The sequence below is a fragment of the Pelophylax lessonae genome (assembly GCF_965119305.1).
Source record: "Pelophylax lessonae genome assembly, chromosome: 10".
In the NCBI taxonomy this organism is placed as follows: domain Eukaryota; kingdom Metazoa; phylum Chordata; class Amphibia; order Anura; family Ranidae; genus Pelophylax; species Pelophylax lessonae.
Genome location: NC_138777.1, coordinates 91,025,632 through 91,040,683, shown reverse-complemented (window position 1 = coordinate 91,040,683; position 15,052 = coordinate 91,025,632). Strand labels below are relative to the sequence as shown.

General features: G+C 43.7%; 1 protein-coding gene across 1 annotated transcript in view; it reads left to right on the top strand.

Annotated features, from left to right (window-relative positions):
* Positions 1–1,790: 1,790 nt before the first annotated feature.
* ATG2A (autophagy related 2A) overlaps positions 1,791–15,052 on the top strand; it is a 207,421-nt gene continuing 194,159 nt past the window's right edge. The window contains exon 1 of the mRNA XM_082270316.1: positions 1,791–2,198. Within this exon, the coding sequence (XP_082126442.1) occupies positions 2,028–2,198 (171 nt within the window). The 5' untranslated portion in view covers positions 1,791–2,027. The remainder of the gene's footprint in view (positions 2,199–15,052) is intronic.

Below are 15,052 nucleotides of genomic sequence, written 5' to 3'. Positions count from 1 at the left end.
GGACCACTAGTTCTAGTGTCTTAGGGGTCCCCAAATAATTCCCTTAATTTGCAGGGATTTCCTCTCACTTCCTGTTTTGGCTATGGGACAGGAAGTGAAGGTAAATCTCCTCAATGGGACACAGAGAGCAAAAAAAATAAAAAAAATAGAGGGGGTTTTACCCTTATTTATACTATCCAAAATAAGAAAAAAAAAGTTTGGTTTTAGTTCTACTTTAGGTCAGTGACCTAGCACAAGTATGCCCCTGTTCAGAGCTTTGACCCTATTCATCTGCATACTTCCCTGGGATCAGGCAGAGACAGACAGTCAAACAACTAGCACTTTCTGAAGTATATCACATATCCCTGTCTGTCAGAACAGGTTTCCTACTTCCAACAACCATAACATAGTCATAGCAGACACTTGCTAATATTGACACCCCGGGTGTACCAAGATGGCCGCCCCCACTAGTTCCTGCTCCTCCCCCCACGACGAACGTGTTTGCCTCATGTGATTGGTTGCGGGTGCCCTGCCGTCAAAGCGTAACACGGAGGGGCGGTGCTCGGTAGAGAAGCAAAACAGATAGTGACCCGGAACCGGGCGTCGTAGAGTGCTGGTGCTGAAATACGGTGACCTCTTAAAGCGGAGGAAAGCCCGAACCGTGAGGAGACCGCTGTACAGAGAGCTTCCCCTATAGAACAGAGAGACACCATAGGGGGCACACAGGGCTGCTGACCTGCGCCTGGGGGCTGCCTGACAACACTTCAGTCACAAGACAAAAGGCGACACCAAGGGGGACAGGGTGACGGCTATTTATACCGGGGGGCCTGTGCTAGAGATAGCCTATGGTGATGTCATCTATATACAACTGACAGCCTACAGGAAAGGGACACTTCCTGCTCTGCCTAGGAAAATACACCAGATATGAGCATCAGCATAGGTATTATCACCTAGGAACAGCTAGACTATAGATCAGAGCATTGGCAGAGGTATATATAGATCAGATATAGATCAGATCATTGACAGAGGTATATATAGATCAGATCATTGACAGAGGTATATATAGATCAGAGCATTGGCAGAGGTATATATAGATCAGAGCATTGCAAGAGGTATATATAGATCAGAGTATTAGAAGAGGAATACTAAACTATAGATCAGAGTATCGGAAGAGGAATACTAAACTATAGATCGGGACGTCGGTAGAGGTATACCAGACTATAGATCAGAGTATTGGAAGAGGAATACTAGACTATAGATCAGAGTATCGGCAGAGGAATACTGGACTATAGATCAGAGTATTGGAAGAGGTATACTAGACTATAGATCAGAGTATTGGAAGAGGTATACTAGACTATAGATCAGAGTATTGGAAGAGGAATACTAGACTATAGATCAGAGTATTGGAAGAGGAATACTAGACTATAGATCAGAGTATTGGAAGAGGTATACTAGACTATAGATCAGAGTATCTGCAGAGGAATACTAGACTATAGATCAGAGTATCGGCAGAGGAATACTAGACTACAGATCAGAGTATTGGAAGAGGTATACTAGACTATAGATCAGGACATCGGTAGAGGTATACTAGACTATAGATCGGGACATCGGTAGAGGTATACTAGACTATAGATCGGGACATCGGTAGAGGAATACTAGACTATAGATCAGGACATCGGTAGAGGAATACTAGACTATAGATCAGGACATCGGTAGAGGAATACTAGACTATAGATCGGGACATCGGTAGAGGTATACTAGACTATAGATCGGGACATCGGTAGAGGTATACTAGACTATAGATCGGGACATCAGTAGAGGTATTGGAGGTATACTAGACTGTAGATCTGAGCATCAACTGAGGTACTGCTGTACCTGCTCTAACATTTTTCTCCAGTGACAACCATACTGGCAGGTTGGGGATTTGTTGTCAGGCAGGGTGGGTGACGGATAGCCCACAGCACTGTAGGGTATGAGGTGAGAGTGGATTCCTTGTCCCTTCCCCAATCTCTCCCACCCCCATCCCCTGCCCCGTCTCTGTTCCCAGCATGTCTCGCTGGCTATTCCCATGGTCCAGCTCCATCAAGACGCGGGCCTGCAGGTATCTTCTGCAGCATTACCTGGGTCACTACCTGGAGGAGCGGCTGAGTCTGGAGCAGCTGAGTTTGGACCTTTACAATGGAAGTGGACGTCTCACGGATATACATCTCGATATCTGGGTAATGTTCCTCTACTTCTATGTTAGTTCAGAAAAACAAAAAAGGCGCCAAATGTACAGTGTTGATATTCCCATAGTGATTCCTGGTTGGGGGTGAGCCGGGGTATATTCAGATTCAATGAGGGAGCCCACCAGGAAGCTGTCACTGTACTGGGCCAGTAATAGATCTGGCTGCAGATGATTGGTCCAGTCAAGTGACCGTTTGACCTAGGTTTAGACTAGGATCATCCCTACTCCTCGCGTTTTTGGCTTGCTGTCCTTTGTTACTGAACATTTGTACTTGCAATTAGTAAGGGATAATAATCCTGTGGGTAAGCTGTGTTTTTACAGCAACTCAACCGCTCCCTCTTTTGCTGCAGAGGCAGTGGGGCGGAGTGTACACATGCTGGGCCGCGATACTTTGCTTCATGGCTGCGGCAGGAATTATACTCCCTGTCATGCTTGGCGTACAGTACAGCCTGCTAAGCAATACCCATGCAAGTAAACAAGGATGTGCTGCAACCATTGTACCATGGTTGTCTGCTGATTAGGGGTTAATTACATTTGGTACATTCAGGCAGCTTGTAATATTTTCTGAACAATTTCAAAGTGCAATTAGTCCAACTGAAGGAAGATATATTCAAATATAATCTACCACTTATCTTTAAGTAGAATGGACCATGTTAAAATCTAATTTACAAGTGATAATGAGATCTACCAGCACAGTGTAAACATACCTCACTAGCCCCCTCTATAAAGCTGAAGTCTAGTCAGAAGTTAATATTTTCTCTAAAACTGCAGTCACATCGCTTACCTGTTATGACGAATTTCCCAATGTATGCTCTTTGTGTAGAAATCTTCTCTGCAGGGTACCTGGTCCTTATCCTGGTGCTGCACTCCTGGCATGGTCGGGGTAATAGCTTCAGGTCTTTGGGTGGGCCTAAAGTGTTACTAAACTCAGGACCATGCATTCACTAGATCTGGTCTCCCACAGTACATAGAACATGGAAATTCAATTAGTTTATAAATAAAGTGCTAAATACCTTTTCTCATCAGCAGTGTAAAGCAGTCTTGTGACTTCTATCAGTGTCCAGGCAAGCACTTGTAAAGCTTGTAGGAGGAGTTTACTGACTGACCTATGAGACTACAAGACCCCTGACCCTGTCTGGACAGTGCTGATTGGCCTTGTGTTGATCACAGGCACCCTCCTAAAAATAAAAATACCTCTCTAGCAATACACACCAGAGTGACTCCATAGACTCTGTGTTATCAGGAAATTATTAGGAGCCAGTGGAAGAAGGGGAGGATCACAGAAGACAGGATAAAACAGCCTTGTTATCCAATGTGGAGGATTAACCCTTAGGTTCCACAGTGAGTATAACGAGCATGGCTCACCTCATATACAGACTGATTTCACCGTTGTGGGTTTAGTAACACTTTAAGGCCCCTTTCACATGTTGCAGATCCCCTGCTGATCAAAACAGAGCATGCGGATGACATGTCCGTGTTCTGCAGAGCGAACACAGAAAGGGCCTGCTCTCCTCTATGTGCGGCCATGTGTAAATAGACTGCTGTCGGTTTGTACCCGAACGCCCTCCGATCTGCCTGGACGGAGGAGGACGGATCCCCTTCTTGTTTCTTTACAGATCGGAGGTAGGTGGATGTAAGCGGGCATAGGTCAAATTACACCTGCCAGTCCAAAGAGGTGAACAAACCACCTGATCAGGTCCGCCCAAAAAATTGACAGGTGGACCTGATCAGACCCTTCCGTGAAAGGGGGCTAACTGCTATTAAATGGGTCCAACAGGGATCTGCTCCCTACTCCACTCTCATCCATTGAGAAAAGTCCAACCTGCTTTACTCTGTGTGTAACATGATCTCGGAATGGGGGGAGTTGGATGAATGACAGGATTTTAGCGATTGTGTTTATAGATGCACCCAAATTTCAGCGGCAGAAACATATCGGCTGGAAATGGTGTTAGCGGCAATTTGCCGATAAGTGAAAAAGTTACCGATAATGGCACCAAAAATGCATGCGACTTTACGGCAATTTACCGTGGCTTTCCTGTGATTTTTACCATGCTTATGGTGTGTTTTTCATAGGTCAGGTGACACAAAAAACCACATCAAAAACGTAACACAGGTGCGTTATTGATGCATTCTTGCTGCGTATTTAACGGGGAGGTGTGTTTTTGGTGCAGATTTTTTAACTGACCAAAAATGCAGCAAGCAGGATTTTTAACACCACAACGGAAGTGCAATGGACCAGTGTGAAGATATACGTAGAATTAGAATTTAAAGGGATATATTTTTCTTGAGCTTTTCTTGCGCTAAAGGTGCCAATAATGGCCGACAATGAATTCATATTCATTTTAAATTCTTGATATTAATAAAAAAAATTGAACATAATACAATTCTATACAAATATATAGTTTAAAAAATATATAATTTTCGATTTCGGGTTTTGGCCAAGTGCATCCTGCATTTTCGGTACCAAAACTTACATTCGGTGCTCCTCTAATTGTGTTACATTCAGTGTAAACAGGGTGGAGCTTGTCCTTGTCAGAGAGTCTTGAATGCAGCTCAGCCCAAAGACCCAAAACTACTAACCCCGCTGTGATGGAAGTTCAGTGCTAGGCAGAGAACTGGGCACCCTCCAGAAAAGGTTTCTAATATGAAGCAGCAGCCTACATGGCATGAGACATGCTTCAGTATAGGTAAGTGATGTGACTGCAGCTATAGGGGAACAAAAACGTTTGACTAAATTTCATCTTTAAAGTAAAACTAAAGGCATTATTCTTTCGATTTGGATAGAATAAAGGGAGGGTTATAACTAGGGATTGACCGATTATCGGCAAAACCGATATATCGGGGAAAGTGCATCCTTCGCCCTTTGGATTTACCGATTTTGCCGATATTTCGGGAAAGTGCTTCTACCTGGGTGATGCCTGCAGCTAGAGGCATCACCAGTGACCATAGCCGACGGTGGGCTGACTTGTAATGACAACCAATGCGGCTTAGAAGCCGTTCAGCTGTCATTACAGGGAACAAGAGAGGATGTTGTCCCAAACCCCCCGCCGCCTTCCGTGGCTCGCCCGGGTCTCCCGTCCCACCGGGAGACCTGGGTATCCTACCTTCACCGCTGCCGCTGCCAAAGAGAAGACCCCATCCCACAGGGAACGAGAGGGGATGTTGTCCCAAACCCCCCGCCGCCTTCCGTGGCTCGCCCGGGTCTCCCGTCCCACCGGGAGACCTGGGTATCCTACCTCCACCACCGCCGCTGCCAAAGAGAAGACCCGGTGTACTGTGTCTCCATGTAAAAACCCTGAGAAGTGATGTCATGACATCACTTCCGGGTACTCGGCGCCAAATGAAAAAGACTAACAGCATTTAAAACTGCCAAACTTGGCGTTTTGAATGCTTTTTGGTGCTGAGGAGGGGTTTGGGGTCTCGTGGACCCCCAGATCTCTCTAAAAGAGTACCTTTAGAAAAAAAAATGTTTTTACATGACCGAAAAATATCGACCGATATCGAAATCCGATGACCAAAATATCGGTATTAAAAAAAAACGATATCGGTCGATCACTAGTTATAACCCTTCTCAGTTTTTTTCTTTTTTTGCCACCTGTGTCCCATTGGGGAGGTTTGCCTTTACTTCCTGTCCCAGAACCAACAAAGGAAGTTAGAGGAAATTTCTCCAAATTGAGGGAATCCCTGGTTGTCACTACAACTATTGGAAGATCCTGGGACCAACCTTGTTCAATTTATTCATAAACAACATTGAGGTTGGGATCAGTAGTTCGTTATCAGTTTTTGCAGATGACACAAAATTGGCCAGGGCAATAACTGCACAGCATGAAGCAGATATCCTACAGAATGACCTGGACAAAATTACAGAGTGGGCAACGACATGGCAAATGAGGTTTAACGTGGAGAAGTGTAAGGTTTTGCACTTGGGGACTAAAAACATAAAAACACAATCCACGCTAGGGGGGAACCCTTGGGGGAATCAAAAATGGAGAAAGATCTGGGAGTCTTGGTTGATGATAGATTAGGCAACAGCATGCAATGTCAAGCGGCAGCTGCCAAAGCCAGCAGATTATTAGCATGCATAAAGAAAGGGATTTATTCCAGAGATAAGACTATAATCCTTCCACTTTATAAAACTCTGGTCCGACCGCATCTGGAGTATTCTGTCCAGTTCTGGTCGCCAGTCCTCAGGAGGGATGTGTTGGAGCTGGAGAGAGTCCAGAGAAGGGCAACTAAACTAATTAGGGGATTGGAGGACCTTGACTATGAAGAGCGTCTACAATCGCTCGATTTATTCTCCCTGGAGAAGAGACGTCTGAGGGGGGACATGATAGCAATTTATAAATATCTTAATGGGGATCCCAGCTTAGAAAAAAAGCTGTTCATTCGAAGGGATTGCATGAGGACTCGAGGGCATACAATGCGATTAGAGGAGAAGTGTTTTAACCTCAGGCAACGTGGGGGGTTCTTTACTGTTAGGGCTACAAGATTGTGGAATTCTCTACCACAAGAGGTGGTTTCTGCGGGTAGTATGGTGGCTTTCAAAAGACTCTTAGACTTACATCTCAAGGATCAGAACATTCAGGGGTATGTGAGATGAGTACAGCCACACACACCTACACAGGTTGAACTGGATGGACTATTGTCTTTATTCAACCTCACCTACTATGTAACTATGTAACTATGTAAGATTTCCCTTCATTACTGTTTTCTGGACAACTCAACATTTGTGAATTTCTTATACTTTCACTTTTTCTTATACTTTCACTTTGATAATAACGGTAAGCAGGACTAGTGCGACTTCTCATGCGACTTTGGACACACAAAGTCACATAAGTCACAGCCCATTGTTTTTAATGGCACCCGTTCCAATCTATGCGACTTGGAAAAGGTGCCTGCACTATTTTGATGTGACTTTAATCCAGAGAGTATAAAGTTGGATCAAAGCTGCACTCAAAGTCACGCTCTAAATCGTGCAACTTTGGGGTCGCAATAGTGGAAACGTAAACTAAATGGAGAAGAGACCGCAATAAAAAGTGACAGGTGGTCTAATCCCTCTTCTCTCTATCTAAAACCTAGAAAAAGTTTTTTTCCATAGAATGGGAAGGCTAGGTAGGTGGTATTGTTAAATGTGTAAAAGCAATTGATATATATATTTTAAGTTATGCTGTGTAAATGGGAACATGTACTCGATATAAAATAGGGGTTTATCCCTATTTGACTGCAAAAGTGGAAATCTTTTTTAATCCTCAGTTATAATAACAATGTTGTCATTGGGCAATAATAGATTTCTGCCATCTGCTTCATTTCCAGTATTGAAATAATTCAGGACTGTAAAGTAATCATTGTCCTGGACAGAGATAGACTTTTCTGCTTTGTGTATTATGAAGGCATTTCAGGTGAAGGTTGGAGAAAAATACGCCATGCTGCAGATTTTATTTACCACTTGAAAAAGGTCCAGGTTATTCCTTGACAGCTGCCCTCATGTTCTCTCTAGTCAGTCTATGGCCTGTCTTTCCTCTAAACAGCTGTTGGGAATAACCCAGGCAGGCGGGCAGGCACACCGCAGTAATAAAAGAGATGGCCTCTGTCAGTTCCAGCATTGGAGCAGCTGTCAAGAGACCAATTGGACCTTGTGAATTAGAGAAACATGGATACAAAAAAAATCTTACTAGTTTCTTTAAAGCGGAAGTAAACCCTTCGTTTAAGTTTAAAAAAAGCATTACATTACGGCATGTGCCAGGAATGTAACTGTCACATTGGTTATGCTCTCAACCAAACTTTCAAACCATCCAATGGCCGGTGTCATAACTGATCACATGTGCAGCATCATGGCAGTTGAAGATTAAATAGAGGCCAAGATGGCACCTTTGGCTGAAAACGATAGAAGGGTTTACTTCCACTCTAAAGTGGGAGTAAACTCCCTTGTAACGTGCACCATTTAGGAGAGATTTACTTTAGATGCAGCCGGTGATGTCACCGGCGCAGGCTCTCTAAAGGAACAGCATACCCAGAGCCGTGCCGTAAACTGAGACTTCCACGCCCCGGCTTGGCTTATCAGATACCCCGAACCTGGAAAGAAGTCCGGGTGAAGATGGAAGCCCCTTCAGTGGTGACAGCGCACTGCTTGAGGGCTTCGTTTTCAGGTAAGTCTGTTATAATGTGCTAGTATGCAATGTAGGGTTCGACCGATTATCGGCAAGGCCGATATATCGAGGGCCGATATGCACTTTCCCCGATATATCGGAATCAGCCCCGGAAGTTACTGATATTGCCGATAATTTCGTGACGTCATTCTGTCTTCTTAGGCCGCCTCCCTCGCCTTGGACAGCCTCGTCTGGATTCGGAACTAGTCTCGCCGGAGTGTATCACAGCCATACACCCACCCACAGCAGCCTGGTGACAGCCAGCCACCTACACCCACAGGCCCTGTACCAGCCAGCCAGTCACAGGCACTGTACCAGCGAGACAACCAGCCATCCACAGGCCCTGTACCAGCCAGCCAGTCACAGGCACTGTACCAGCTAGCCAGCCAGCCACCCACAGGCCCTGTACCAGCCAGCCACCCACAGGCCCTGTACCAGCCAGCCAGTCACAGGCACTGTACCAGCGAGACAACCAGCCATCCACAGGCCCTGTACCAGCCAGCCAGTCACAGGCACTGTACCAGCGAGCCAGCCAGCCACCCACAGGCCCTGTACCAGCCAGCCACCCACAGGCCCTGTACCAGCCAGCCACCCACAGGCTCTGTACCAGCCAGCCACCGACAGCCCCTGTGCCAGCCAGCCACCCACCACAGGGTGCCAGCCAGCCACCCATCACAGGGTGCAAGCCAGCCACGGGCCCTGTACCTGCTAGCCAGCCAGCCACAGGCCCTGTACCAGCCAGCCACCCACAGGCCCTGTGCCAGCCACCCACCCACCACAGGGAGCCAGCCAGCCACCCACCACCACAGGGAGCCAGCCAGCCACCCACCACCACAGGGTGCCAGCCAGCCAGCCACCAACCACAGGGTGCCAGCCACCCACCACAGGGTGCCAGCCAGCCAGCCGCCCATCACAGGGTGCCAGCAAGCCAGCCTTTAAACATAAAACCAAAATTAACATGTTCAGTACCAGATTTGTGTCAAAAATTGTCTTTATTTTTCAAAACTTTTAATGTACAAAATATCGGGTGATACCAATATACGATAGCCAGAATATTGGTATTGTCAACAAAAAAAAACAATATCGGTTGATCCCTAATGCAATGCATACTAGCACATTATGACTTAACAGATTTTTTTTATTTTTTATTATTATTTTATTTTATTTTTTTTTATGCAGTTTACTACCTCTTTAAAGGAAACTTGTCACGGCCTCCTTCTGAGCATGTTAGTTGCCTGTTTGGGTAGCTTATCCTCTGGTTTTATCTCTGTGACCAAGCAGGAAGTCCATAGAAAAGTCTGCATACGAGGTCCAGGTCAATGTTATTGAAGCATGACAGCCAGTCAGCTTACAGTTTCAGAATGAGGGATGAGCACTGGCAGCCTTCAAGATTTTTTCATGACAGGTTTTACTTTACACATGTGAGTTATTTTGCTGGCTTTGATTTTCCTGGTTGGTTGATAAATCTGCAGGTAGAAAGACCAAACCTCTGCATACATAGCTAGAGATTCATTCATTGCCTGAACCATTTCTAGGGTCTATTTGGAAATATTTGCACCCAAGATTTACATATTTTCCTAAATCGATTTAGTTGAAAAATGTGTGAATCCTAAATGAAAGCTGTGTGAATCTTGTGTGAAAAAATATAAATAAATGGGTATATTTCAAAAGCATTGTATGTGACATTCAGTAAACATTAAAGGTGAATAAATCAATGTAATTTAAAGTGGTTGTAAGGGCTGAAGGTTTTTTTACCTTCATGCATTCTATGCATAAAAGTAAAAAACCTTTAGTGTGCAGCTCAGCCCCTCAAATACTTACCTAAGCCTGATCTCAATCTAGTGGCGCTCCCAGGTCTCTCCCTAGTGATTGGCTGAGATGCAGGATCATTGGCTACTGCTCCTGTCATTTACAGCCAGTGGGGGGGGGGGGGGTGGTTGGGCCACTCTCTCTGGGTCTTATGGAGAGCCAGCTCGAGAGTGACCATGTATGAGTGCCCCCACAGCAAGCAGCTTGCTATGGGGGCACTCGGCAAGGTGGCAGGGGACCTGACAACAGGAGGATCAGGGCTGCTTTGTACAAAACCACTGCACAGAGCAGGTAAGTATGACAAGTTTGTTTTCTCTTACGTCCTCCGACAGTCGCCGCCTCCTCTAAGTCATCACAGGGTCTCTGGAGTAGCTAGGCATAAGACTCAGTCAAAAGAACAATGGCATTTGACAAGTTTGTTATTTTTTTTTTATATAAAACTGTTTCCTTTACAATCACTTTAATCAACTCGTAGCCAATTGGAGTACTTTTTATGCTGAGAAGATGCTAATGAAAGTGCCAATGTATTTAATATTGGGGCACCACATCCAAAATTCTATGAAAAAAAATCATATATAAGGTGAGAAAAAAAGGACTATCCTTGTACCCCCCCATGGAATGACTCCACAACATTGACAATATTTTTTGAAATATATAAAAGTATAGACTTTTATTTTAACAAAGTCTAATTAAAAACATATACACAAATGATGCCTCCTCAAGAGACTCCCATATGGTTGTGACTTTGTTCCCATGCAATGTAAACATACAGCCACTTAGACTAACCTGATCTCCGGACAGTGGGGTTGAATTACTAAAGGTAAATAGTCTGTGCACTGTAAGTGCATTTGCTCTAGATCTGAGGGGAACATGCAAGGGAAATAAAAAAAACATGATTGGATGATAGAAATCAGCAGAGCTTCCCCTCAGATCTAGCGCAACTGCACTTGCAATACACTTACAGTACACTTGCAATGCACAGACTGTTTGCCTTTAGTAAATCAACCCCAATGTCTCAACAGATTGGCAAGATTAAAAATGTTCATATAAACGCATGGGGGATGGTTACACATTTCTAGTTCCTCTACATTCTGAGAAAATGATTACAGACATCCTTGTTTACAATGCATATGCACGCTCCAGCCACGCTCACAATATCTGAGATCACGCTGCCAGCGCATTTCACAGTTAAAATCAAAGAGCCAATCGGAGTGGCTTTGTGACTTGCGCTCTCTGTGAACCAATTACAGCGATTACAAGTAATAAACATTGGCTGTGATTAACAGCCTGCACTCCTCTCAGGCTGGGTTCACACTTATGTGATGCACAGTGATTCCTGTGCGGGTTCCTGCATCGCATCTGACTCGCAGACAGTTCACACTGCAGTCTGTGAACTGTGTAAAGTTAATGACACCACCAAATCTGTTTTCAGAACACAATAGGAACTGTGAAATCGGATGGAATCTGATTGCATGGTTCTAAACATCCATGTGTTCCAACTCCAGTGCGGACCTAAAAAATAGGGTCCTGGACAATTTTGATGCAAATGTGATGTGATTTCAGCCATACCAGCTTTATGGATGAATTTGCATTGCACAGACATTGTTAGTGATGTGCGCAGCAATGCAGTGCATATCACATAAAATGTCTGGTGTCGCATAAGCGTGAACCCTGCCTAATGGTCCATACACACTATACAATTTTCTTTAGACTTTTTCCTTTAGATTTACCAAAACCATATAATATGAGATCAAACCTAAACGCTTTCAATATGTAGGCAATCAGGGAGGCCCTTCCACTACCTAGTTGAAGCTAAATCTAAAGGAAATTTAACAACTAAAGTTGTATAGTGTGTATCCAGCCTAAGTCTCATAACAACTCAGCTATGATGTGCACAATGACACTCCTTGACATGAATAAAAAGTGCATTGCAACATGTGTGACTTGTTTTGATGCGCTTTCTTTGATTTCAATGGAAAAAGCATAGGTGGAATTCCAGTCTAAATACCCAATAACGTGCAAAGAAAATAACAAAATCTGGACTTCTGCTAGCATATGATTGGCCATTGAAAATGAACACAGCTTCACCTGATTTACTAACAATCCCCTTGTTGGGTAAACAGGATCTATTTCTTTAGTAAATCAATCAGTGCATTCAAACCAGGTCAGCATACTGGCCAGGCAGTTAGCATTTTCAGACGTCAGCAACAGTAGCCTCTGTTTTTTTCTCACCTATGAGCGATTTTTCATTGTCACTGGTTCGATCAGTATGAAAACATGTCATTTATTCCATAAATCTCGGTCTGGCTTGTCTACAGAATGTTCTAATTTTCCATGCAGTTGTAAACAGGGCCGTCCCCATGAACTTTTTAGAACTATGGTATTTATTTCTCTTGCTAGATCACTTGAGTTTGCATACCTCTTTTAGATCGGGTTTATTACGTCAGCATAGTAACTTGCCCGATGTCCTGGTGACTTCTGAGTAAAATATTTCATTTACTCCTGAAAGGCTTGAGTGAGGTCCAGGAAATCATCAGCTGTTACTCCGAATCTACAGTTCAGAGGACAGGCTGTGCTAACCTGTCAGATTTCCCCTTAGAAAATTGTTAACAATCCAAAGGTTCTTTGTGTACATCATACAAAGTCTGCCAGTGGCAATAATCTGCTTATCAAACCATTCTACTGCTTACCTGCCAATTTCACCTACAACAAAGTATTTGTTAGCAAACACTGACATTGCATCTTCTGATAACGTAGAATTTGCGGACTGTTGTCCTGAGCTCACTACAGCATTGATCAAAACAATCACAAGGAAAATCAAACATGTCAGCTGTGCTGTACACAATATCAGTCTTATAGTCCCCTCCCTTCCTGAGACTTGGTGCTCGGCCCAGGACAAACTCACATTTTTGGTCCTCTGCCTTGAAAACAAAAATATAATTCATCTCCCTTTTTATACAGTGCTCACAACTTCAGATTGGGTGATGCTCATATCAAGTTGCATTGCTACTCAGATTGTTTTTTTTTTCCAGATTTGCATTCCTCGTTGATCTGCAGTGCTCATGCAATTATACAAATCTGTAAGTAAAGATTGCAGTGCTGTAAAGCAGATTGGGACACAGGTTTTAGTTTTAACATTTTGCTGCCACTGCTGAGTATTGAGCAAAGGGAAGTGTACATCTGGGGTATCTAAAACCTTCCAAACAAAGGGTCAGTTTATCGTCCTCCAGACTATAGTAGGGCTGGATTGTGACCAGTGGGGGTTGAAATAGTCCTGGTCCCAGTATTAGTAAGAATTAACATTGCCTCAGGGTTGGTGGTAAGTTACCTGAGCCTGTGCTCAGTAAGAGGAGGAATAGTACCCCATCATTGATATTAGTGGAAGGATTAGTACCCCATCATTGATATTAGTGGAAGGATTAGTGCCCCATCATTGATATTAGTGGAAGGATTAGTGCCCCATTATTGATATTAGTGGAAGGATTAGTGCCCCATCATTGATATTAGTGGAAGGATTAGTGCCCCATCATTGATATTAGTGGAAGGATTAGTGCCCCATCATTGATATTAGTGGAAGGATTAGTGCCCCATCATTGATATTAGTGGAAGGATTAGTGCCCCATCATTGATATTAGTGGAAGGATTAGTACCCCATCATTGATATTAGTGGAAGGATTAGTGCCCCATCATTGATATTAGTGGAAGGATTAGTGCCCCATCATTGATATTAGTGGAAGGATTAGTGCCCCATCATTGATATTAGTGGAAGGATTAGTACCCCATCATTGATATTAGTGGAAGGATTAGTGCCCCATCATTGATATTAGTGGAAGGATTAGTGCCCCATCATTGATATTAGTGGAAGGATTAGTGCCCCATCATTGATATTAGTGGAAGGATTAGTGCCCCATCATTGATATTAGTGGAAGGATTAGTGCCCCATCATTGATATTTGTGGAAGGATTAGTGCCCCATCATTGATATTAGTTGAAGGATTAGTACCCCATCATTGATATTAGTGGAAGGATTAGTGCCCCATCATTGATATTAGTGGAAGGATTAGTGCCCCATCATTGATATTAGTTGAAGGATTAGTACCCCATCATTGATATTAGTGGAAGGATTAGTGCCCCATCATTGATATTAGTGGAAGGATTAGTGCCCCATCATTGATATTAGTGGAAGGATTAGTGCCCCATCATTGATATTAGTGGAAGGATTAGTGTCCCATCATTGATATTAGTGGAAGGATTAGTGCCCCATCATTGATATTAGTGGAAGGATTAGTGTCCCATCATTGATATTAGTGGAAGGATTAGTGCCCCATCATTGATATTAGTGGAAGGATTAGTGCCCCATCATTGATATTAGTGGAAGGATTAGTGCCCCATCATTGATATTTGTGGAAGGATTAGTGCCCCATCATTGATATTAGTGGAATCATTAGTGCCCCATCATTGATATTAGTGGAAGGATTAGTGCCCCATCATTGATATTAGTTGAAGGATTAGTGTCCCATCATTGATATTAGTGGAAGGATTAGTGCCCCATCATTGATATTAGTGGAAGGATTAGTGCCCCATCATTGATATTAGTGGAAGGATTAGTGCCCCATCATTGATTTTAGTGGAAGGATTAGTGCCCCATCATTTATATTAATGTAAGGATTAGTTCCCCGTCATTGATATTAGTGCCCCATCATTGATACTTGTGGAAGGATTAGTGCCCCATCATTGATATTAGTGGAAGGATTAGTGCCCCATCATTGATATTAGTGGAATCATTAGTGCCCCATCATTGATATTAGTGGAAGGATTAGTGCCCCATCATTGATATTAGTGGAAGGATTAGTGCCCCATCATTGATATTAGTGGAAGGATTAGTGCCCCAT